The 26556-nt window shown below is 46.1% G+C and overlaps 1 protein-coding gene across 2 annotated transcripts in view; it reads left to right on the top strand.

The window, feature by feature from the left end:
* The window catches only part of LOC138368165 (uncharacterized), a 101464-nt gene extending 77771 nt beyond the window's left edge, over positions 1 to 23693 (top strand). For both annotated transcript variants that reach the window (XM_069330519.1, XM_069330518.1), the window contains 2 exons: positions 4259 to 4434; positions 23524 to 23693. In XM_069330519.1, the coding sequence (XP_069186620.1) occupies positions 4259 to 4434; positions 23524 to 23533 (186 nt within the window). In that variant the 3' untranslated portion in view covers positions 23534 to 23693. The remainder of the gene's footprint in view (positions 1 to 4258; positions 4435 to 23523) is intronic.
* Positions 23694 to 26556: the final 2863 nt, after the last annotated feature.

Below are 26556 nucleotides of genomic sequence, written 5' to 3'. Positions count from 1 at the left end.
ATAGGCGCGCACTCCTTGCTTTTCATTCCTGTCTCACCCTGTCTAAGCTCGATTATGGTTGCCCTGCTTACTCGTCTGCTTCTCCTTCCAATCTTCGACGTCTTGATACTTTGCACCATACTGGATTGCACCTCAGTTCTGGTGCCTTTTGTTCGACTCCCGTCCTCAGCTTGTATGTTGACACTGGCTTCCTATCCCTCCTATCTATGTTGCAGTCCTTGCAACATCCTTCCTCTCGCCTCTGTCGTGCTTTAACTTTTACCCCTCCTGCGGTTCCTGTTCCTCTTCACCGCCTCCCTCTTTCTGTCCTGTTATCTCGCTTACAGGATTTTCTTTCCGTTCGTATTTCTAATATTTCTCCTCATGTAGTTTCTTCTTTGCCCCCATGGAGAGTCCCCCTTTCGCAGTTTTGTACGTCCTTGACCTGCATCCCTAAAGCTTTTACCCCTCCTATGGTTCTAAAACGCCTTTTCCTTGAGCACTTTCTTCTCAGTTCCACTCCGTTTCCATCGTCACTGATGGGTCTAAGTCTGCGGACGGTGTTGGCTACTCTGTTGTTTTTCCTGATCACACTTATATGTGTTGCTTACCTCCGGAGACTAGCATCTTCACAGCGGAGCTTTATGCTATTCTCTAAGCTCTTCATCTCCTGCTCTCTCGTTGTCAATCTTCCTTTGTAGTTGTTGTTTACTCTCGTAGTGCCTTTCATGGCTCTCAGGTCCTTTAATCCGGTTCATCCAGTGGTTGTCGTGATCCAGCATTGGCTGTTTCTTGTTCACAGTAAATTTAAGTCGGTTGAGTTTTATTGGATTCCCAGCCATATTGGTGTCAATTTAACACTTTCCGGCTATGAGAACTCCTCCCAGCGTCCTGTTTCGCCTACCCGCTTCCGCTATGTGGACATAAACTTATGTCTTCTTTTAAAATATTTGTATAAAATTCAATTTTTATCCGATTTACTTTGGGTTTGTTTCAAACTGCGCGCCATGAGGCTCTCTTTCTCACCAAAAGGCTGCATGGTACAATAAGTTCATGAAAGGTTCACAAACATAACAAAAGTAAAAACATTTCGTGTGTGTTTGACTCTCACTGATATGTTCCAGCGTTGTTTTATATTTGGCGCTATTCTATCTTACGCTTTGTTGATCTTTTTTACCTACGGGCTCATAGAACATTCTATTGCGAACACATTGACACAAAAATGAATGACGTACATAGAATAATAATGTCATGAGAATGAAATAAGTATAAACTTTCAAAGCGCCGTGCGTCGTCCCGTCACCGACACCGGGTAACAATTTCACCACTTCCCACACTCTTGCGGGAGGGCCGCAATCATTATTCTACGCTTATATTCATATCACCGTGTTGGGAATTTCTTTGCGAGTCCATTGATACCAAAATTAACGCTGTAGAACAAGTGTGGAGGTGATAACAATCCCAAGAGTAAAAACATTTTGTTGCTGTTGGGCGCTCACGGCGAGTCATCTTCGTAGTTATTTATTTGGTGCTGGTATCCCTATACGTTTCGTGACTTTTTTTACTGATGTTCTTCTAGAGAATTTTATTGCGAACACGTTGGTACCAAAATGAAATACGTAGCTCAAGAACTAAGGTCAGGAGAGTAAAAAGAGTATACACATTTTTGTTTTTTCGCTTACGCGGCAAAACGCCGGGAGCACTTACGGTTGTTTTTTTTACATTCGCCTGGAGCCGGAAAGTGTTAAATGAGCATGCGGATGCTGCCGCCAGGGAGGCTGTCCACTCTTGTCCCATCTCTCGTAAAGGTATTCCTTATTCGAACTTTTACCCGGTTATCCATTCCTCCATCCTTACCCGTTGGCAGGGTTGTTGGTCGTCTGTTACTGGTAACAAACTGCGTTCTCTTAAAAGTTGTGTGTCCTCGTGGCCGTCCTCCTACCACCATAACCGGCAATGGGAAACGGCTCTGGCGAGGTTGCGTATTGGCCATACTCGCTTAACTCATGGTCACTTAATGGAGCGCAGCCCTGCTCCTTATTGTCCTAATTGCATTGTCCCTCTTACAGTTGTACATATCCTTGTTGAATGTCCTGATTTCCGGGATGAGCATGTGTCTTGTTTTCCGACCGTCCCCCGCGGTCGCTTGTCTCTCAATAGTATTCTTGGTGACTCGGATAATTTTGATATCATTCACCTTATGCGTTTCTGTTCGCGTATTGGCATCCTTGGTGATATTTAGCGCCCTCTGATTAGCCCGCACATTTGATGGTGCTACATAGCCTTCTCGGTTTGGTGCCTTCTATTGATAATTACTTACTTGTGTGGTGCCCATATCTTAGGAAGCACATCAACAAACTGGAAAAGGTGCAAAGACATGCTACTAAATGGCTCCCAGAACTGAAGGGCAAGAGCAACGAGGAGAGGTTAGAGGCATTAAATATGCCAAAACTAGAAGACAGAAGAAAAAGTGGTGCTATGATCACTATGTACAAAATAGAAACAGGAATTGATAAAATCGATAGGGAAGATTTCCTGAGACCTGGAACTTTAAGAACAAGAGGTCATAGATTTAAACTAACTAAACACAGATGCCGAAGAAATACCGTACTTGAAAAGAAAATTCACTTTCACAAACAGAGTGGTAGACTGTTAGGACAAGTTAGGTGAGAAGGTGGTGGAGGCCAAGACCGTCAGTAGTTTCAAAGCGTTATATGACAAAGAGTATTGGGAAGACGGGACACCACGAGCGTAGATTTCATCCTGTAACTATACTTAGGTAATTCCTTTAGGTAATTACATACACACACACCAGTCTACACCCGCTCCTGACACACACCCACACCCGACACCCACACCCGCTCTCGACACACCCGCTCCCGACACACACACCCGCTCCCGACAACCACTGCCTCACTGCCCCCATCCCTCCCTCACTGCCCCCATCCCTCCCTCCCTCACTGCCCCCATCCCTCCCTCCCTCACTGCCCCCATCCCTCCCTCCCTCACTGCCCCCATCCCTCCCTCCCTCACTGCCCCCATCCCTCCCTCCCTCACTGCCCCCATCCCTCCCTCCCTCACTGCCCCCATCCCTCCCTCCCTCACTGCCCCCATCCCTCCCTCCCTCACTGCCCCCATCCCTACCTCCCTCACTGCCCCCATCCCTACCTCCCTCACTGCCCCCATCCCTCCCTCCCTCACTGCCCCCATCCCGGTCGGCCGAGCGGACAGCACACTGGACTTGTAATCCTGTGGTCCCGGGTTCGATCCCAGGCGCCGGCGAGAAACAATGGGCAGAGTTTCTTTCACCCTATGCCCCTGTTACCTAGCAGTAAAATAGGTACCTGGGTGTTAGTCAGCTGTCACGGGCTGCTTCCTGGGGGAGGAGGCCTGGTCGAGGACCGGGCCACGGGGACACTAAAGCCCCGAAATCATCTCAAGATAACCTCAAGAAGATCCCTCCCTCACTTATCTATTCTCACTATTTATCCCTCACTTGAGGTGGGTATCGAGAGTGGTGGGGGTGGCAGTTTGTTTACAGTTGGTGACCCATTCTTTGTAACCCAATTACATACGAGGTGTTTAGAATTGCAAATGGCAACTCGAGAGGATTCGAGCAAGCTACTACATGTACATATACAATATGCCTTTTATAAGGTATTTAAAGTTACAGTATGATTCATTACTGTTTGGTTGAATAATAGTACAGTATAAAACAATTATGCATGGTATTATTACTAAAAAATGCATTACATAAATGCCTCCTGAAGGCATCTCTGGATGCAGCAAATTCTACACAATGAATCAGGTTTGGTCCCATATACTTTGCCAAATTAGAGGTTGCACTGTAATGGCAATGGCTGTATTAAGCTTGTTGAAATACCAGTTTTTAGTTTCATTTATGGGTTTAGGTTGTGCAGCTTGATTTAGTATTATGGCATTATTAATTTCTGCATACAATTCCATTTGTTTGTATTAGTTGTACGTGTAAAATTCAGTAATAGAAAATAAAAAAATTAATTGGACATCATAAAAATATAAGTTTAAGATGATCTGTGAGGAATACTTGAATATCTACTTACAATGCCCATAATTTTTATTTTCAACTAAACAACCCGGATTATTGATAGTTTGTTATTAATTATGCAATCACTCTTTGTAATTTGTTGTTTACCTTGTTAACACAATGTTAAATTGTTATAGTTGAGTATCCGTGCAAGTTCCCAGGTTTAGGCAAGTTAGTGACATGGGTTACTCAGATTGTGTATTTTTTCACCAGGTTCATGCATCAGATTGTTCAGAGATCCCAGAAAGTCCACAGAAGCAACCAAAGGAAGTAAGCAGAAGAGTGAACAGAAAGCAAAATCAGAGAGGACATTTGGTAGAGGAGGTGGAGGTTGAACACATAGCTGAAAATACAAAATCATCAGGTAGCACCAAGTTGGAAAATACACGGTAAGTAGAGTTTCCTCTGTGTGCTGTGTAGGCTGTATGCAAACGATGAGTCACAGTAATGTGGCAGAAGATATGATGACCGAGCCACACACCAGAAGATGACGAGACAACGTTTCGGCCCATCTTGGACATCATCAAGTCAGTTGTTGAGATGATGACCGAAACGTCGTCGTCTCCTCATCTTCTGGTGTGTGGTTTGGTCATTATAGGCTATATCTTTTTCAATATTCTAGCCAGCATATTACCATAACTTTGGTATCATTAACCCTTAACCCTCCAACCGCGCATATCATACATAAATGATATCAGTGACAAAACCGAAACCGCGCACATCATTTATATATGATTTCGTGTCTAGCCCTATAATTTAAACGCCCCGCCTGGGATAGGGGCAGCTATAGTACAGCCACGACCGATAGTTGCCAGATGCCACCTAGAAAAAAAATCCAGGCCAACATTCTTGGGTGTTAGAGCGTCAGTACTGAGCAAGCCACCAAGGCTGGCGCACGCAGCACGACCATGCTGTGGTCACAGCACCGCTGTTCAGCTTGTGACCACAGCATCGCCTACAAATACCATAATATGAATGATACTGCTATTATTTAGCAGTGATAGTATTACTGAAGCCCCCTGACTGTGATAAAACTGACCAGGATTCTGATAATAGCAGGATTGTGGTGATATTTAGCGCTGTGCTCCATGGAGGGAGGAGTAATGCTGTGGGAGGGAGGGTTGTGGCGTCGTTTTCTGACTGTGTGTGGCCACCATTTATTGACTGCACTCACCATACCAGCTTAGTGGTTCGATATGGTGAACACAAATGTAGATAATTATATATAACATGTGTATATTGTGAGATAACAGCGAGAGGAGTAGGTTGGGAGCCGCCATTTTGGTGAGGCAGGAGCGTCGTCTGCACGACTTGGCATGTTGTTTACTGATGGCCACTATGGTCTTTGGGCGACATACCAGCTTATTTGTTCAGGTATGGTAAATAAAACAGGTATATACTTATATATAATGTGTGTATATTGCGTAATAACGCCACAAACAATATTGTTGAAGGACAAATATTAGTGCGTCTGGCCTTGAGGGCGGCCGCCGATCAGCTGACTGTGTGAGTAGCTACGTCTTATGGTTTTTACTCACCATACAAGCTTAGATGTACAGTTATGGTGAACAAAACATGTAAATACGTATATATAACGTCTGTGTATAGTGAATAAATACAGAAAAAGTATTGTGGGAGGTGAATGAGGGTGAGTGAGGTGGTGTTGAGGGAGGGAGTGGCAGTGAGTGGCTCGCTAGTGTTTGGCGGTCACTCCTCGTTGCTTTTTGACTCAAGACCAACTTAGTAGTTCGTTATGGTGTACAAAACATGCAAATACTTATATATAACCTGTGTATATAGTGTAACAACAGCAAAACTATTTGTTTATTGTTTTATGAACATAATAATTGAATCACTAATATGCACACCATAATTTTGAGTACAGCGATGGTTCACACATTTTATAATATAAATATACTACAATTCACTGTATGGAATAATATTACTGCAAAAAAAAAACAAGAAAAAATCAATCAGAGACATTGAAATAATTAGGTAATAATATATTTGTGTCAACTGCCGTCTGACAGCTCGGGCGGAGTAGACCTCATCTGGCGAAGGCTCTGTCAACGCCCCTTTTTTGCCACACTTCCCTACCCTATTGCGGCTAAAATATGCCACCTACGATTTTTTTGTTATTTTTTCCGTGATCAGGGAACAAAAATTAACACTTCTATAAGACAAAAGAATTTTCTGGGGGGAGCCCCGTCGGCTCCCCGGAGCTTTACCGGCTGATATGCTAATGTCAGACTTTGGCATCAGTCATGTGTATGGAGTTCTAGGGCCTACCGGGGACCACGAGCCAGAACGTGGCCCCTTCAGAGAGGCAAGGGGAGCAATGGCCTATAGAAACCCCCGTGTGGTTGGAAGCATTCTATGTCTGCCATCGACCGGGTCAAGCATCCAGAAAGGTAAGCATTCCAAAACAAACCCCTATTCTGGTGAAAATTGCTACCTAAAGCCGAACTAGTGGATAGAACTCTTCAACAGAAAACAAGGAAACTAGTATGACGTCATACGTCACCGCGCCGCTGTCTGCGCAGCTCCCCCCTCCCCGGGAGGGGGAAGGGGGAGCCCCAGACCTCCCACGCCGGCTATCCACCCATCAGTTCTTCGGCTGATGCTATAGGCAATGGTTATGTGCTCCGGCTCCAGTGGTTGTTTCAGCACTGTACCTAGAGTGTGGTGTCTGTTTTCTAGGTGGTGCGTGAGCCGGGAGTGATTCTTCAGTACTCGGGCTGCATGCGCCTAGGGTTCCCTTCCCTAGGTGCTCTGTAAGTACTGCCCTTGGGGCTTGGGGCCACCTTCCACAAGTTCCTTGGGTCCTGCCCCTGCTTGGCCGTTTACTGCTTGGTTCTCAGCCGCTCTTTGTGTGCTCGGGTGTTCTGTCTCCCTTGTTCGCCTTAAGAGTAAGGGGCAGTTTTTGCACTGGTGGGCCGCAGGGTACTGTGCAGCTTGTCTTTACCAATCATAGCGGCCGGCTCTGTTCCGCTTGGGTACGCTGTCCTCTTGCGGGGTTTTCTTTTTCTTTTTGTTTATCTACCTGGTGGGGGGTCTGCCTTCGTTCTTGCCCCTTGTGTCCCTTGTGTTCTGAGTATTTTCTGGTGGTACCCCTGCTAGGTCCCCGTGAGTGTACACGTCTCGGGGGTTCAGCTCTTAGAAAGTTGTTTGGTAGCTTTGGGTGCCGGTTAGCAGTACCCTGCCTGGGATTACCTGAGCGCGAGTCCTCTTATAGTAAACGCTCGGGACCCTGGGAAACCCCTGGGGGCGCGCGGGTCCAATGGATGTGACCCCAGAGTCTCCCCCTCGCTTCCAGCGAGTTTGAGGGTTGCTCTCACCCTTTGTCTCTGGGTGACTCTGTTTTGCCTCCGTCTGCTGCCTGTGGGGTTGGTGACACCTTCGACCCGGAGTCCTGCGAGTTTGGTTGCTCGTTGTGGCTCGGTTACCCAGTTGTGCTAACAAAGCGGGTGCGGGCAGCAGGGGCGTTGCACTTGAGCCTTGGTGGTGGCAACGTTCTCGTGGTTTCCTCCCCGGGAGCCCCGGGGCTGCCCCGTTGTAGTTCGTTTTGGGACTTGGGGGTGTTGATTGCTTCGGTTCCATCCACGCCCCCTTGTCTTTCCTCTGGATCACCCTTCCTGCCTGCATCCGGTTCCTTACCGTCTGTAGGTTCGGGGCAGGGTTTTTGATGGTGTTGAGACTCGGGCAGTCTCGGGGAATTCCCCTTCCGGGGTAGTGACGGGGGCATTTGAGCCTGTTCCTCCAGCCGTGTTGTACGAGTCTGCCAGTGGGCTCCCTTCATTAGTGTTTTCACGGCTGCCCCGGTTTTCTGGTACGGCCGGGGCTTTGGGGGAACGGCTCGGCCCCGGGGCCTGTCGTGTAGGTTCCCGGGGCTGGGAAGGGGCTGACTTGGGGGGGCCTTGGCCCCATTGGACCCCGTGGGGGTTTTTATCCCCCTCTAGGCGGGGCTTGTGGTTACACGGAGTGGGGTTTTTCCTCCCCACTCACCGTACGTGCTGTTGGGCGTCAGCCTCTCCCCGGGCTCGGTTCCTTGGCCTTTGAGTCGGTTGGTTCCGTCCTGTGGGTGGATGTTTCCTCCCACCCCTTTTTGGGACGGTGTTTTCGTCATGTTTCCCCGTTCAATGGGGTTCTGCGTGACTTCTGATCTCGGGTGCGCCTGCGCCTTCGTGTGCCTTCGAGACTAGTGTTGGATTCTGTGTTCTCGAGGGTATGGGAAGGTTTTTCGCTACTTCCCGCATTATTGGAACGTCTGTCGGCTCCTCCTACTTGTCGCCCTGTTGGGCTACTTTTCGCCCTGTTGGGCTACTTGTCGCCTTGTTGGGCTACTTGTCGCCTTGTTGGGCTGCTTGTCGCCCTGTTGGGCTGCTTGTCGCCCTGTTGGGCTGCTTGTCGCCCTGTTGGGCTGCTTGTCGCCCTGTTGGGCTGCTTGTCGCCCTGTTGGGCTGCTTGTCGCCCGGTTGGGCTGCTTGTCGCCCGGTTGGGCTCCTTTTTGGGCTCTTTGCTTCTTTGGCCATTTTTATTGTTCCTGCTTCCTCTTTTGGCTACTTTTCTCGTGTAGTAGTCCTGGCTGGCGCCTTCCCACAGGGAGGGTGTGCGGTTCGGCCAGCGTGTTATGCGCATGCGCCGTGGAGTTTGTTTTGGTCTGGGCGGTAATTACCTAAGTAATTACCTAAGTGTAGTTACAGGATGAGAGCTACGCTCGTGGTGTCCCGTCTTCCCAGCACTCTTTGTCATATAACGCTTTGAAACTACTGACGGTCTTGGCCTCCACCACCTTCTCCCTTAACTTGTTCCAACCGTCTACCACTCTATTTGCGAAGGTGAATTTTCTTATATTTCTTCGGCATCTGTGTTTAGCTAGTTTAAATCTATGACCTCTTGTTCTTGAAGTGCCAGGTCTCAAGAATCCTTCCCTGTCGATTTTATCAATTCCTGTTACTATTTTGTACGTAGTGATCATATCACCTCTTTTTCTTCTGTCTTCTAGTTTTGGCATGTTTAATGCTTCCAACCTCTCCTCGTAGCTCTTGCCCTTCAGTTCTGGGAGCCATTTCGTAGCATGTCTTTGCACCTTTTCCAGCTTGTTGATGTGCTTCTTAAGATATGGGCACCACACAACAACTGCATATTCTAGCTTTGGCCTAACAAAAGTCATGAACAATTTCTTTAGTATATCGCCATCCATGTATTTAAATGCAATTCTGAAGTTAGAAAGCATCGCATAGGCTCCTTGCACAATATTCTTTATGTGGTCCTCAGGTGATAGTTTTCTATCTAGAACCACCCCTAGATCTTTTTCTTTATCAGAATTCTTTAAAGATTTCTCACATAATATATAGGTTGTATGGGGTCTATGTTCTCCTATTCCACATTCCATAACATGACATTTATTAACATTAAATTCCATTTGCCAGGTGGTGCTCCATATACTTATTTTGTCCAGGTCTTCTTGAAGGGCATGACAATCATCTAAATTTCTTATCCTTCCTATTATCTTAGCATCATCAGCAAACATGTTCATATAATTCTGTATACCAACTGGTAGATCATTTATGTACACAATAAACATCACTGGTGCAAGAACTGAACCCTGTGGTACTCCACTTGTGACATTTCTCCATTCCGATACATTGCCTCTGATTACTGCCCTCATTTTTCTATCAGTCAGAAAATTTTTCATCCATGATAGAAGCTTACCTGTCACCCCTCCAATATTTTCCAGTTTCCAGAACAACCTCTTATGTGGAACTCTGTCGAAAGCCTTTTTTAGGTCCAGATAGATGCAGTCAACCCAGCCATCTCTTTCCTGTAATATCTCTGTGGCCCGATCATAGAAACTGAGTAAATTCGATACACAGGATCTTCCTGATCGAAAACCATACTGTCTGTCTGATATTATATCATTTCTCTCCAGGTGTTCTACCCATTTAGTTTTGATTAGCTTTTCCAATACTTTCACTATTACACTTGTCAATGATACAGGTCTATAATTGAGGGGGTCTTCCCTGCTGCCACTTTTGTAGATTGGAACTATGTTAGCCTGTTTCCACACGTCTGCTACGATTCCTGTACCCAGGGATGCCTGAAAGATCATGTGAAGTGGAATGCTGAGCTCAGATGCACATTCTCTCAGAACCCATGGTGAAACGCCATCTGGGCCAGCTGCTTTGTTCCTCCCGAGCTCCTTTAGCATATTTTCCACTTCATCTCTAGACACCTCTATCCGCTCTATGTTGTTCTCTGGAATTCTTATTGTGTCTGGTTCTCTGAAGATTTCATTTTGTACAAACACACTTTGGAACTTTTCATTTAATGTTTCACACATTTCCTTTTCATTTTCCGTGAATCTGTTTCCCATTTTCAACCTCTGGATATTATCCTTTACCTGCAATTTGTTGTTTATGAATTTGTAGAATAGGCCCGGTTCTGTTTTACATTTATCTGCTATCCCTTTTTCAAAATTTCTTTCTGCCTCTCTCCTTACTGCTGTATAGTTGTTTCTCACATCTTTGTATCGCTGGTATGTTTGGGGGTTTGGCCTCTTCCTATACTGATTCCATTTTTGTGTCTTTTGGTCTCTTGCCCTCTCACAATTTCTGTCGAACCAATCCTGTTTTCTGGTCCTGCGTCTCTGTTTTGGTATGAATGTTTGTGTGCCTTCCTCGTATAGTTTTAAAAATTTGGCATACATTTCATTTACTTCCCTGCCTACCAACAGTTCTGTCCAATTACACTCATTAAAAAAATTTTGAAGTTCCCCATAGTTGCCTCTCTTTAAATCGAGTTTATCAACTGTTTCAATGTCCCCATATTCTTCTAGATGATATCTTAAAGCATATTTAATGTCTAACAGGACGTGATCACTCTTTCCCAAGGGAGGAAGGTACTGGATGTCAAAAATCTCTTCTTCTTTCCTGGTGAATACTAGATCCAGTACTGACGGTACATCTCCTTCCCTCATTCTTGTGGCTTGCTTTATGTGTTGATACAAGAATGTCTCCAGAATGAGGTTCACAAATCTGCATGTCCAAAAGTCCTCCGTTCTTGCTTCATAGGCCTCCCAGTCTATTGCTCTAAAGTTGAAGTCCCCCAGTATCAACAGTCGTGATTTATCTTTATCTGCTTGTACAATAATATCTCTCATGACCATTATGAGGCCCTCTCGTTTGTCATCCAGTTCTTCCTTTGTCCACGTGTTGCTTGCTGGTGGGCTGTAGGTATTTACAATTATCAGGTTATCATCCTGATTCCAGACCTGCAATGCCATTATGTCAATATCTCGAGGGTTTTCAAATATTAACTCTTTTACCTTCAGGTGTTTTTTCACCAGTACAGCCACTCCTCCTCCCTTCCTAGTTTTCCTGTCACGTCTCCAAACTGAGTAGCCTCTTGGGAATATGACTTCATTTATTATATTTCCTTCAAGTTTCGTCTCTGATAATGCAACAATATCTGGGACCCTAAGCTGGATTATATCTTGCAACTCCAAAGTTTTTGACCTCACTCCATCTATGTTGGTATATACAATTTTCAGGAACATGTTCCCTTTTCCTTTGCTCTTTACTCCCCCTTCCACTACTGATCTTGTTGCTTTGTTTTTATGTACCATTTCACAAGCTTTCCAGTCCCTGTCACTTTGTAAAAAAAAGAATTTCTGTCTTCTTCATTTCTATCCCCATTTAGACGTTTTGCCTCAATTAAGTTCATTTTCAGCTTTTCTCTGTCTTCCTTGGAGAGGTCTTGTCTTATTGACCAAAATTTGCCAACCTCATCACTCTGCAGTTTCCTGGCATTTCTTAGCACTTCCATCATGTTTTTCACACCATTAAACGTCACCCTTAAGGGGCGGTTCTTTTCTTTCTCATATTTTCCTATTCTTCTAAAATCACTGGCATTTTCCTTTGAGCCTTCTCCTAAACCTACTATTTTCTCTATGATTTTCATCTCTTCTGCCGCTCGGTCCACCCTAGATGAAATTTCCTTCTCTAAACATCCAAAAATGATTATGGACTTAGTTCTATCTGCAGTGTTTTGTACCAGTTTACTGTTGGTAACCAGTTCTTTCCTAATTGCTTGCCTAATTTCTGCTTCTTGTTGGTCATTTCTGGTTTTGACTTCCGAACACACTTCTTTGATAGTCTCTTTCTCTTTTACAACTTCAGCATATGTCGCTTTTATTTCTTCTTTATACTTTTCTAGTTCTTTATTCACCTCCTCTATGTGAGTTGACAGTGAAGTTTCCAGTTGGAGATCCTTACCTAACTCTATGTTAGCCCTTAGGCTTGCTTGGAGTTGTTCACCATATGAGTCTATCTTCTTGTTTATTTCTTCAAAGTCACCACACTTCACTTTCCATGCCTCATTTTCTTTCACTAGTTCCTTGATTTGCTCCTCCTGATTTGTTACCTTGTCTGTTAATGCAGTAATAATCTTACCTTGTTGCAGCATACTCCCTTTTAGAGTGCAAAGCTCACTCCAAAGAGTTCCATTGTCCTCTTCTAATTTAAGCACTTTTTCTTCATACTTCTTTTGCATGTCCTCAATTATCTCTAACCTGCCAAGAACACCTCCTTTCCTTAGGTGAAACACCGGTGTTTCAGTGCTGGTGTTTTGCGCCCTTTTTTGCTACAGTGCTTCGCCTCTCGTTCTTCTCCCTGGCTGCGGTATGTGCCCCTTCGCGCCGGGGGTGTCCTGGTTCCCAGTTGTGGGGAGGACCGGTCGGCCGAGCGGACAGCACGCTGGACTTGTGATCCTGTGGTCCTGGGTTCGATCCCAGGCGCCGGCGAGGAACATTGGGCAGAGTTTCTTTCACCCTATGTCCCTGTTACCTAGCAGTAAAATAGGTACCTGGGTGTTAGCCAGCTGTCACGGGCTGCTTCCTGGGGGTGGAGGCCTGGTCGAGGACCGGGCCGCGGGGACACTAAAGCCCCGAAATCATCTCAAGATAACCTCAAGAAGGACACCGCGGTTTTCCCTGTGTCATGGGTGTGGACCGCCTCCTTCGCCTCTCCCTGTTCTCCTGTGGATCCGGCAGGGTCCGGCTCTGGCGTCTTCACCTGGCGGTGCTCCCAGGTTCTTCTGGGCACGGTTGAGTCGTGTCAAGTTCGTGCCACCATTCGCCAGGTGAGTTTCTGCGGTCTGGCGTCTTTTGGCTAGCGCTGGATGCGGTGTTGTTTATATACCTGTCTTTATTTAGGTATATTTTTGTACGACTGAGACCGTTCGCACACCAGTGACTGTCCCTTTTTCAACCCTTCCTGTCCCCCTCATGTGCATGTCCAACCCATGCTGGAGTCATTCAGGGGACCCTCCTTTTTTAATGTTGTGAAGTGTGGGGGTTGTAGGGTTGGTTCTGTACTCACCTGGTGAGGCTCCTGGCTGTGCTTGCAGGATTTGAGCTCTGGCTCTTGGGTCCCGCCTATCTGGTAGAACTTGCGGGACAGTACCAGTGGAGTGCAGTGGTGCTATTGGCACATTTGGGGAACACTGTATTACCATCAGAGGTCTGTGCTTGTTACACGACCTACTTGCGAGCATAAGCCTTCTTGCTGGTTCGTCCGTGGACTTCCAGGGCGCACTAGCCTGTTTTCGTATGGCAGTTCCGGCCCGTCCTGGTTGTGGGGGTATGTGGGCCGGTGGACTGCTCCTAGCAGCTGCCTGGTGGGCTACCCTCTGGCCGGTCTAGCCTGGCCTTGGGCCGGGCTTCAGGTGTAAAAGAGCTCCCAGTACCTCATCCAGCAGGTATCGAGCGGGGTTTCTCCGCCGTCGATCGCCTGGTGCAGGTTTCTGGGCCTGCAGGGTTTTTGTCGTGTCTCCGTTGGCCCTGTCTGGGGTCTGCCTGCTCCGTTCTCTGCCTTTGCAGAAGGGAGATGCTATTTACATGTTGCATGTTGCAGTGGTGTCTGTTGCTGTTGCTGCATGTGTGCATTGGTACCATGTTTCACGGTGGCGTGTCCTTGTTCCTGTGTCCGGTTGTGGAGTGGCATTTTGCTGCCGTTTTGTGCCTGGGGATTGCGTGGGGGTTTTTCTGTCCCTGCCTGATTGTCCACCCCTGGTTGTTCTCCTGGTGTTTTTGTGCTTCTGCTCTTTCTTCCTGCCTCCTCTGCAGCAGGGATGTTCTGCGTGTGTTCTTAGGCGTTGGTCAGCCTGTGTCCTGTGATGTGCTTCTTTGTCTCGGTCTATTGCAGTTGTTCGTACCCCTTGGTTCGGGTGCTGTTCTGGCGGCGACCCTTCCGCCTTCTTTGGTTTCTTAGCTTGCCTTGCCGGTTGGTTTTTTTGGGGGTCTTGCGATGTCTCGCGTCGGACCCGTCGTTTCTGAACTCCTGGCGGGCTTGCATGCTTTGGGGAGTTTTTCTGTTCGGCAGACGTTCCATCTCCTTGTGCCGCCTGGGTTTCGGTGGTCGCACCCGAGATCTTCCCGCGGCTCCGCCTTTTTCCTGGGCTCGGAGGGGCCTTGTCGGGGCTGCTTATGTTCTGCCTCGCGGTCTCGCCCCCGGTTGGTGGTCGGGTGGCTTCGTGGTAGGTGTCCCACCTGCGTGCTTCTCTTGGCGGCAGTATGGGGTATTTTGGCGGTCCTTCCTTTTCCTGTCCCTTCTTAGGTGGTTACTCTTGTTAGCTTGGTTTTCTGGTGGGGGTTGGGGGCCGTCGTCTTGCCACATACTGTCGCCTCTTTTCGTGCGGCGCTGGCGGAGCCACTTCAGCTTGCTTTCGGTCTTGGTGTTGCTTCTGCACCGTTAGTCAGCTGTCTTGTGCGTCGTTTCACCTCCGGCCTGTTCATGCGCCGCTTGCACCATCCTGGTCTCTGGTCAGCGTGCTCTGTCTTCTCCTCGGTTGGTAGTGCCCCTTCGGTTCCGGTGTGTTTTTTCGTCGGCTCTTTCCTTTGGGCCTTTGCCTCTTGGGGTCGAGTCGGAGTTTCCTTGCTCCTTCGGTTTTAGCGTTTTGGTTGTTTGGTGGCAGCAGTCTCCGTCTTTTCTGGAGCGGGGTGGGGCTGCTGCATTCTGGAGGGGTCCAGGGTTTTTTGGTTCTTCGTTGGTCGGGCCGGGGGTGTGTCGTTTTTGTGTTCAGTGGCGGCCCTCCGCTGTTGTTTGCGTGCCGCAGCGTTTGGGTCCGGAGCGCGTTTTGCGTTGATCCGGTTCGTGGGTGATAATGTCCCGGGTGGTCAGCCGTGTTTTTGCGGCTACGCTGCCTGTGTTCTTCCCTCATGCCTGTGGCGTTCGTGGCTTCGCTGCTCTCGCTGCCATCTGGGCGACGCGGCGTTGCGGTCTTTCGGGCATGGATTTTTGGTGTTCGTGCAGGGGCCTTGCTGCTCGTGGTTGTCGTGTTGTTCCCGAGATTTTCGGGGCTGTGGCGCCTTGAGTTGGCGTTTGCTGCCGGTTGTCTCGCCTCCTTGGGGGGTGCGTGGTGTCCGCCTCCCGGTTCTGTCCCTTTGACCTTCCTCTGTGGGTAGTTAGCTCCGGGGAGCCGACGAGGCTCCCCCCAGAAAACCAGCGTTGAATGTAATGAAACGCCATTTTCTGGGTGAGACCCGGAGGCTCCCCGGCAACCTTCCCTCCCTCCGGTCGGCGTTTTTCACGTGTTTTGACATCCAGCCTCAGAACTGATATGTGGATAGCCGGCGTGGGAGGTCTGGGGCTCCCCCTTCCCCCTCCCGGGGAGGGGGGAGCTGCACAGACAGCGGCACGGTGACGTATGACGTCATACTAGTTTCCTTGTTTTCTGTTGAAGAGTTCTATCCACTAGTTCGGTTTTAGGTAGCAATTTTCACCAGAATAGGGGTTTGTTTTGGAATGCTTACCTTTCTGGATGCTTGACCCGGTCGATGGCAGACATAGAATGCTTCCAACCACACGGGGGTTTCTATAGGCCATTGCTCCCCTTGCCTCTCTGAGGGGGCCAGGTTCTGGCTCGTGGTCCCCGGTAGGCCCTAGAACTCCATACACATGACTGATGCCAAAGTCTGACATTAGCATATCAGCCTGGGATAGCTCCGGGGAGCCTCCGGGTCTCACCCAGAAAATGGCGTTTCATTACATTCAACGCTGGTTTTTTGGATTTTTTGTTGTTGTTGCGCCTGTGGGTGTGAATTCCATTTGGGCCCCTAGCGGTTTGAGGGTTAACATGGTAGGGTATAATATCCTTTCTTCCCCACAGGCGCATGTAATTTTGAAAAAAAAAAAAATATATATTTTTCTTCCTAACCTGTTAATTTGTGTTCACTGATCACGGGAAAAATAATAAAAAAAATCGTAAGTGGCAAATATTGCCCGCTATAGGGCGGGAAAGTCTGGCAAATTATAGGCGCTGACTCAGCATGCGTCCCTGGCAGTCTGTTGCTCGCAAGCTGTCAGGCCGGAGTTGCCTATGTTCATCCTATTCCACATTCCATAACATGGCATTTATTAACATTAAATTCCATTTGCCAAGTGGTGCTCCATATACTTATTTTGTCCAGGTCATCTTGAAGGGCATGACAATCATCTAAGTTTCTTATCCTTCCTATTATCTTAGCATCATGAGCAAACATGTTCATATAATCTGTATACCAACTGGTAGATCATTTATGTAGACAATAAACATCACTGGTGCAAGAACTAAACCCTGTGGTACTCCACTTGTGACATTTCTCCAGATCAATACATTGCCTCTGATTACCGCCCTCATTTTTCTGTCAGTCAGAAAATTTTTCATCCATGTTAGAAACTTACCTGTCACCCCTCCAATATTATCCAGTTTCCAGAACAACCTCTTATGTGGAACTCTGTCAAAAGCCTTTTTTAGGTCCAGATAGATACAGTCAACCCAACCATCTCTTTCCTGTAGAATCTCTCTGGCTTGATCATAGAAACTGAGTAAATTCGATACACAGGATCTTTCATATCGAAAACCATACTGTCAGCCTGATATTATATAATTTCTCTCCAGGTGTTCTACTAATTCAGTTTTGATTATTTTTTCCAATATTTTCACTATTACACTTGTCAATGATACAGGTCTATAATTGAGGGGGTCTTCCCTACTGCCATTTTTGTAGATTGGAACTATGTTAGCCTTTTTCCACACTGTAACGGGGGGTGGGGGAAATAGCTCTATCTTGTCCATTATTCCACCCGTCGGGAGCGGGTGTGGGTGTGTGTCAGGAGCGGGTGTAGATTGGTGTGTGTGTATGTAATTACCTAAAGGAATTACCTAAGTATAGTTACAGGATGAGAGCTACGCTCGTGGTGTCCCGTCTTCCCAGCACTCTTTGTCATATAACGCTTTGAAACTACTGACGGTCTTGGCCTCCACCACCTTCTCACCTAACTTGTCCCAACAGTCTACCACTCTGTTTGTGAAAGTGAATTTTCTTATACAGTATTTCTTCGGCATCTGTGTTTAGTTAGTTTAAATCTATGACCTCTTGTTCTTAAAGTTCCAGGTCTCAGGAAATCTTCCCTATTAATTTTATCAATTCCTGTTTCTATTTTGTACATAGTGATCATATCACCACTTTTTCTTGTTTTCTAGTTTTGGCATATTTAATGCCTCTAACCTCTCCTCGTTGCTCTTGCCCTTCAGTTCTGGGAGCCACTTAGTAGCATGTCTTTGCACCTTTTCCAGTTTGTTGATGTGCTTCCTAAGATAGGGGCACCACACAAGTACTGTAAGTAATTATCAATAGAAGGCACCAAACCGAGAAGGCTATGTAGCACCATCAAATGTGCGGGATAATCAGAGGGCACTAAATATCACCAAGGATGCCAATACGCGAACAGAAACGCATAAGGTGAATGATATCAAAATTATCCGAATCGCCAAGAATACTATTGAGAGACAAGTGACCGTGAGGGACGGTCGGAAAACAAGACACACGCTCATCCCGGAAATCAGGACATTCAACAAGGATATGCACAACTGTAAGAGGGACAATGCAATTAGGACAATAAGGAGCAGGGCTGTGCTCCATTAAGTGACCATGAGTTAAGCGAGTATGGCCAATACGCAACCTCGCCAGAGCCGTTTCCCATTGCCGGTTACGGTGGTAGGGGGACGGCCACGAGGACAGACAACTTTTAAGAGAATGCAGTTTGTTACCAGTAACAGACGACCAATAAGCCTGCCAACGGGTAAGGATGGAGGAATGGATAACCGGGTAAAAGTCGGAATAAGGAATACATTTACAAGAGATGGGACAAGAGTGGACAGCCTCCCTGGCGGCAGCATCCGCACACTCATTTAAATTGACACCAATATGGCTGGGAACCCAACAAAACTCAACCGACTTAAATTTACTGTGAACAAGAACAGCCAATGCTGGATCACGACAACCACTGGATGAACCAGATTAACCCTTAAAGTGCGCATCACGTCATATGACGTGCTGGACGTTGTTCCAGTAAACTGCGCATCACGTCATATGATGTGTTGGAGTACTACGCAAGATTTAAACAGCCCGCGGATACACGGGGTTCACCACACCTTCATCAGGGCTCTTGTAAACAGACGCCATTTTTTAAAAAAAATCGTGGGCCAAACTCCCGGGTGTTATTGGCCTCAGTATTGAGTGAGCAACCAAGCCTGACGCACGCAGCATGAGCTAACAGCACTGCTGTTCAGCTTGTGACCACAGCATCGCCTAAAAATGCCAAATTATACTTGTTCATGCTATTATGTAGCGATGATATTATTACAGAAGACCCCTGACTGTGATAAAACTGACCAGGGTTCTGATAATAGCATAATAGCAGGATTGTGGTGATATTTAGAGCTGTGCGCCATGGAAGGAGGTGTAATGCTGTGGGAGGGAGGGTGGTGGCGATGTCTTCTGACTGTGTGTGGCCACCTTTTATTGACTGCACTCACCATACCAGCTTAGTGGTTCACTATGGTGAACACAAATGTAGTTACTTATATATAACGTCCGTATAGAGGGTATAAACAGCAAGAGAAGGTTTGGAGCCGCCATTTTAGTGACAGCGGTGGCGTCGTGCAGACGCCACCGTGCAGACGACGGTGTTGTTTACTGGTTACCACGATGGTCTTTGGGCACCATACCAGTTTATTTGTACAAGTATGATGAATAAAACAGGTAGATATTTATATATAATGTGTGTATATAGCGTAATAACACCACACAGTATTGTTGGAGGAGAAATATTAGTGCGTCTGACCTTGAGGGCGGCCGCCGATCAGCTGACTGTGTGAGTAGCCACATCTCTGTGCCTTTACTCACCATACAAGCTTAGATGTACAGTTATGGTGAACAAAACATGTAGATACTTATATATAACGTCTGTATACAGTGAATTATAGCAAAAACATTATTGCGAGAGGAGAATGAGGGTGAGTCAGATGACTGGAGGGAGGGCGGGAGTGGCTGGCTGGTACACGGCGGTCACTCCTCATTACTTTTTGACTCATAATAGCTACTTAGTGGTTCGTTATAGTGAACAAAACATGCAAATACTTATATAACCTGTGCTTATAGTGTAATAACCGACAAAGTATTTGTTCACTGATTGATGAACATAATTGAATCAACAATATGCACACCATATTTTTGAGTACACCAACGATTCACTCATTTTATTATATAAATATATCAAACTACACACTATTGAATAATATTACAGCAAAAAAAGTATGAAAAATCAATCAGAGACATTGAAATAATTCGGTAATTATCTCTTTGTGGCAACTCCGGCCTGACAGCTTGCGAGCAACAGACCGCCTGGGACGCACGCTGAGTCAGCGCCCATAATTTGCCAGACTTCCCCGCCCTATAGTGGGCAATATATGCCACTTGCGATTTTTTTATTATTTTTCCCGTGATCAGTGAACACAAATTAACAGGTTAGAAAGAAAAAATAATTTTTTTTTTTTTCAAAATGATATGTGCCTGTGGGGATGACAGGATATTAAACCCCGAGCATGTTAAGGGTTAAAGGACCCGAGAGCCATGAAAGGCACTACGAGAGTCAACAACAACTACAAAGGAAGATTGACAACGAGAGAGCAGGAGATGAAGAGCTTAGAGAATAGCATAAAGCTCCGCTGTGAAGATGCTAGTCTCCGGAGGTAAGCAACACATATAAGTGTGATCAGGAAAAACAACAGAGTAGCCAACACCGTCCGCAGACTTAGACCCATCAGTGACGATGGAAACGGAGTGGAACTGAGAAGAAAGTGCTCAAGGAAAAGGCGTTTTAGAACCATAGGAGGGGTAAAAGCTTTAGGGATGCAGGTCAAGGATGTACAAAACTGCAAAAGGGGGACTCTCCATGGGGGCAAAGAAGAAACTACATGAGGAGAAATATTAGAAATACTAACGGAAAGAAAATCCTGTAAGCGAGATAACAGGACAGAAAGAGGGAGGCGGTGAAGAGGAACAGGAACCGCAGGAAGGGTAAAAGTTAAAGGACGACAGAGGCGAGAGGAAGGATGTTGCAAGGACTGCAACATAGATAAGAGGGATAGGAAGCCGGTGTCAACATACAAGCTGAGGACGGGAGTCGAACGAAAGGCACCAGAACTGAGGTGCAATCCAGTATGGTGCAAAGTATCAAGACGTCGAAGAGGGGAAGGAGAAGCAGACGAGTAAGCAGGGCAACCATAATCGAGCTTAGACAGGACGAGAGAGGAATGTAAAGCAAGGAGTACGCGCCTATCCGCTTCCCAAGAAGTATGGGACAATACCCGAAGGAGGGTAAGGGCCTTAAAGCACTCAACACGGAGGTAAGAGATATGGGGAGACCAAGACAAACGAGTGTCAAAGAATAACCCCTAAAGCTTCGCGGAATCTTTGTACTCATGGGTATGACCATAAAGTGACAGAGGGATGAAGAACGACCCGTTTCCGAGTAAAAGTCTTGGCACAAGTCTTAGTAGTAGAGAACGTGAAGCCATGATCGGTGGCCCAAGATGACACGGCATCAATCGCAAGTTGAAGCCTGCGTTGAAGGAGAGGCGAATCATCACCCTGACAGCAAAGGGTAAGATCATCGACATAGAGAGCGGAGAAGACGCCTGAAGGAAGAGAGGAAAGAAGACCATTGAGGGCAACCAGAAAAAGAGTAGTGCTCAGAATACTACCCTGGGGCACTCCTTCGTATTGCTGAAAAGAGGCAGAGAGAGCAGTACCAAGCCGCACCCGAAAGGAACGACGAGAGAGGAAGCTGCGGAGAAAGAGAGGGAGATGACCACGAAGGCGAAAAGAATGAAGCTGGGATAGAATATGATATCGCCAAGTGGTGTCATAAGCCTTTTCCAGGTCAAAAAGGACGGCAACAACGGAGGTCTTCGCAGCAAAAGCAGTACGAATATAGACCTCCAAGTTCACCAGGACATCTGTTGTCCTGCGGCACTTGCGGAAACCAAATTGAGAAGGGGAGAGGAGGTGATGGTGTTCCAGAAACCACATCAGACGAACGTTAACCATACGTTCAAAGAGTTTGCAGACACAACTTGTAAGGGCAATAAGGTGAAAGTCCTTAGGGGAAGTACGCAGAGACCCTGGTTTGCGAACAGAGAGGACAACGGCATCGAGCCAGTCCTCAGGGACTGACGACGACTCCCAGATCCAATTATACAGACTCAGTAAATACTGAGACGTGCACAGAGGGAGATGGCAAAGCATCTCATAATGAATACAATCGGAGCCCGCCACCGTAGAACCGCAGAGGGCCAGGGCAGAACGAAGTTCGGAGAGAGAGAGAAGGGATCGTTATAGGGAAGTCGAAGACGAGTGCAGACATCTAAAGGACGAGACTCAAGGACATGTTTACGAAGAAGGAAAGATTGGGGAAGGTGAAGACCAGAGCTAACAGAAGAAAAGTGGGAACCCAGTTTGGTAGCGACCTGCAATGGGTCCGCCACAAGAGTACCACTGAGGTGAAGGACCGGTGAAACATCGGGAACGAACTTACCCGCTATCTTGCGGATACGCTTCCAGATCTGTGGCAGAGGAGTTTCGGACGTAATGGTGGAGACATAAGATGCCCAACATTCACGTTAAGCTGTTCGGATGGCCCTACGGGCCACCGCACTCGCCTTTCGAAAGAAAAGAAAAGAATCGGCCATCTGTTGATGGCGGTGTCTCTTCCAGGCTGCACGCTTACAGCGGACAGCCCGAGCACAGTCTGCATTCCACCAGGGAACGCACTTCCGTGGACCCTGAGACGAAGAGAGAGGAATAGAGCGGAGGGCAGTGTCGAAGACAGTGTCATGAAAAACGAGGAGAGAGCGAGGGAGAGGTCAGAAAGAGCAGCACTGAGGGTAAAGATGTTCCAGTTCGCTTTCGCAAACTGCCACCTAGGGAAGGAAAGGGGAGGGCGAAAAGAGAGAAAGGTAACAAGGATGGGGAAATGGTCACTGCCATGGAGATCATCAAGAACCTGCCATGTGAAATCTAAGTAAAGAGAAGACGAGCAAAGAGAAAGATCAAGACAGGAAAGGGTGCGAGTCCGAGAGTCCAAATGCGTGGGCTCACCAGAATTCATTAGAGACAGGGAAGAAGAAAGGATAAACGGCTCAAGAAGGCAACCCCGGGTGTTCGTCAGAACATCACCCCAAAGGAAATGACGACAATTGAAATCACCCAGCAGGAGCACAGGCTCCGGCAAGGAGTCTAGGTGGTGTTTCAGATCAGGAAGAGAAAGCTGGACACTCGGGGGGGAAGATAAATGGAACAAACAGTGTATCATTTCCCCACAAAGATACGAGCAGCAGAACAATGGAGAGGCAAAGGAAAAAGTAAGGGGACAAAGGGAACATCAGAGTGAATCAAGAGAGCTGAAGAGTTAGGAGCCCCAGCAACAGCTGGAGGGGGGGGGGGGAAGAAAGGACTAGCCACGAAAGCGACCAGGATAAGCACTAGGCCATTGGTCCTCGAGTCTCTGTGAAGGTGCCAGGTGGTCCCTGGTAGGCCCACAGAACTCCATACACATGACTGATGCAAAAGTCTGACATTAGCATATCAGCTTGGATTGCTCCAGGAAGCTATCCAGGCTGATAGCTTGGATAGCTTTTCAAACTTTAAATGGGTGAGATGCCGAGCTTGCTTGAACGCTGAAGCTTCGGGGACTAATCTGAGTATCTAGTGGGCCATTTTTGGTAAGTAGAACTGGCCTCTAGGACTTTCCCAGAAAATTTCTTTTCATTACATTTAAAGCTGGTTATTCTTAAATGTTTCAAAAAATTGCCCTGCATCTAATGCGGCGGTATTACAGATGTGAGACAGTGCCGTAGGCTAGGGAGCTGGACGAGCATACTGGCTAAGGTCGCTAGGCACAAAAATCATTACTAATAATAAAATATTGAAAAGCCAAATTATTAAAGTGAATTGTGTTACTGATACTGTTACTAAATACTGTTACTAATACTGTGTTACTAAACCTTCTCCAGGTATGATGGATGGATGAATGGATTTATTCCCAAAATGAATGAATTTGCTTTAATTTTTTGACATTGTAAATACATTCCAGTGACCAGTGAAATGCTCACTGCTACCATGGTTCCTGCCCGCCATCAGAGGAGCTGGAGGAACTCTACAATCTGTGACGAGTAGCCTTGTATCCTGCATGTAACCAATGTTGTAGCCCTTTTTGTGTAATGAAATTTTAAAATAAAGTGAGTTATACATATATACACACAATTATTATTTTTTTTAAACCTAAAAGGGGGTACCACCTCTGGTGCAAGTGTAGGAACCCATAGTCTCGGAGAAGAAAATATAGAATACCTGTACTCAGAGAAGACCTTGTGGATCCTCACTGAACACTTTGATATTTTCTTCTCCTCCCATCCTTATTCTTTTTGTGTGTGTGTGTGTGTAATTACCTAAGTGTAGTTACAGGATGAGAGCTACACTCGTGGTGTCCCGTCTTCCCAACACTCAGTCATATAACGCTTTGAAACTACTGACGGTCTTGGCCTCCACCACCTTCTCACCTAACTTGTTCCAACCGTCTACCACTCTGTTTGCGAAAGTGAATTTTCTTATGTTTCTTCGGCATCTGTGTTTAGTTAGTTTAAATCTATGACCTCTTGTTCTTGAAGTTCCAGGTCTCAAGAAATCTTCCCTATCGATGTTATCAATTCCTGTTACTATTTTGTATGTAATGATCATATCACCTCTTTTTCTTCTGTCTTCTAGTTTTGGCAAATTTAATGCCTCTAACCTCTCCTTGTAGCTCTTGCCCTTCAGTTCTGGGAGCCAATTAGTTGCATGTCTTTGCACCTTTTCCAGTTTGTTGATGTTCTTCTTAAGATATGTGCACCACACAACCGCTGCATATTCTAGCTTTGACCTAACAAAAGTCGTGAACAATTTCTTCGTATATCGCCATCCATGCATTTAAAAGCATTTCTGAAGTTAGAAAGCGTGGCATAGGCTCCTCGCACAACATTCTTTGTGTGGTCCTCAGGTGATAGTTTTCTATCTAGAACCACCCCCAAGATCTTTCTTGATCAGAATTCTTTAAAGATTTCTCACATAATATATAGGTTGCGTGGGGTCTATGTTCTCCTATTCCACATTCCATAACGTGGCATTTATTAACATTAAATTCCATTTGCCAAGTGGTGCTCCATATACTCATTTTGTCCAGGTCATCTTGAAGGGCATGACAATCATCTAAGTTTCTTATCCTTCCCATTATCTTAGCATCATCAGCAAACATATTCATATAATTCTGTATACCAACTGGTAGATCATTTATGTAGACAACAAACATTACTGGTGCAAGAACTGAACCCTGTGGTACTCCACTTGTGACATTCTCCAGTCCGATACATTGCCTCTGATTACTGCCCTCATTTTTCTATCAGTCAGGAAATTTTTCATCCATGTTAGAAGCTTACCTGTCACCCCTCCAATATTTCCCAGTTTCCAGAACAACCTCTTATGTGGAACTCTGTCGAAAGCCTTTTTTAGGTCCAGATAGATACAGTCAACCCGACCATCTCTTTCCTGTAAAATCTCTGTGGCTCGATCATAGAAACTGAGTAAATTCGATACACAGGATCTTCCAGATTGAAAACCATACTGTCTGTCTGATATAATATCATTTCTCTCCAGGTGTTCTACCCATTTAGTTTTGATTAGTTTTTCCAATACTTAAACTATTACACTAGTCAATGATTCAGGTCTATAATTGAGGGGGGGTCTTCCCTGCTGCCACTTTTGTAGATTGGAACTATGTTAGCCTGCTTCCACACGACTGCTACGACTCCTGTACACAGGGATGCCTGAAAGATCAGGTGAAGTGGAATGCTGAGCTCAGATGCACATTCTCTCAGAACCCATGGTGAAACTCCTTCTGGGCCAACTGCTTTATTCTTACTGAGCTCCTTGAGCATATTTTCCACTTCATCTCTAGACACCTCTATACGCTCTATGTTGTTCTCTGGAATTCTTATCGTATCTGGTTCTCTGAAGATTTAATTTTGTACAAACACGCTTTGGAACTTTTCGTTTAATGTTTCACACATTTCCTTTTCATTTTCCACGAATCTGTTTCCCATTTTCAACCTCTGGATATTATCCTTTACCTGCAATTTGTTGTTTATGAATTTGTAGAATTGGCCCGGTTCTGTTTTACATTTATCCGCTATCCCTTTTTCAAAATTTCTTTCTGCCTCTCTCCTTACTGCCATATAGTTGTTTCTCGCATCTTTGTATCGCTGGTATGTTTGGGGGTTTGGTCTCTTCCTTTACCGATTCCATTTTTGTGTCTTTTGGTCTCTGGCCCTCTCACAATTTCTGTTAAACCAATTCTGTTTTCTGGCCCTGTATCTCTGCTTTGGTATGAATGTTTGTGTGCCTTCGTCATATATTTTGCAAAATTTGGCATACATTTCATTTACTTCCCTGCCTAGCAACAAGTCTGTCCAATTACACTTATTAAAAAAATTTCGAAGTGTCCCATAGTGACCTCTCCTTAAATCGAGTTTATCATCTGTTTCAATGTCCCCATTTTCTTCTAGATGATATCTTAAAGCATATTTAATGTCTAACAGGATGTGATCACTCTTTTCCCAAGGGAGGAAGGTACTGGATGTCAAATATCTCTTCTTCTTTCCTGGTGAATACTAGATCCAGTACTGACGGTACATCTCCTTCCCTCATTCTTGTGGCCTGCTTTATGTGTTGATACAAGAATGTCTCCAGAATGAGGTTCACAAATCTGCATGTCCAAAAGTCCTCCGTTCTTGCTTCATAGGCCTCCCAGTATATTGCTTTAAAGTTGAAGTCCCCCAGTATCAACAGTCATGATTTATCTGTATTTGCTTGTACAATATCATCTCTCATGACCATTATGAGGCCCTCTCGTTTGTCATCCAGTTCTTCCTTTGTCCATGTGTTGCTTGCTGGTGGGCTGTAGGCATTTAAAATTATCAGCTTATCCTGATTCCAGACCTACAATGCCATTATGTCAATATCTTGAGGGTTTTCAAATATTAACTCTCTTACCTTCAGGTGTTCTTTCACCAGCACAGCCACTCCTCCCTTCCTA

The sequence above is a fragment of the Procambarus clarkii genome, chromosome 24 (genome assembly GCF_040958095.1).
Source record: "Procambarus clarkii isolate CNS0578487 chromosome 24, FALCON_Pclarkii_2.0, whole genome shotgun sequence".
NCBI classification, from domain to species: domain Eukaryota; kingdom Metazoa; phylum Arthropoda; class Malacostraca; order Decapoda; family Cambaridae; genus Procambarus; species Procambarus clarkii.
Note: the sequence above shows the minus strand (reverse complement) of the source record. Positions and strands in the feature narration are given on the sequence as shown.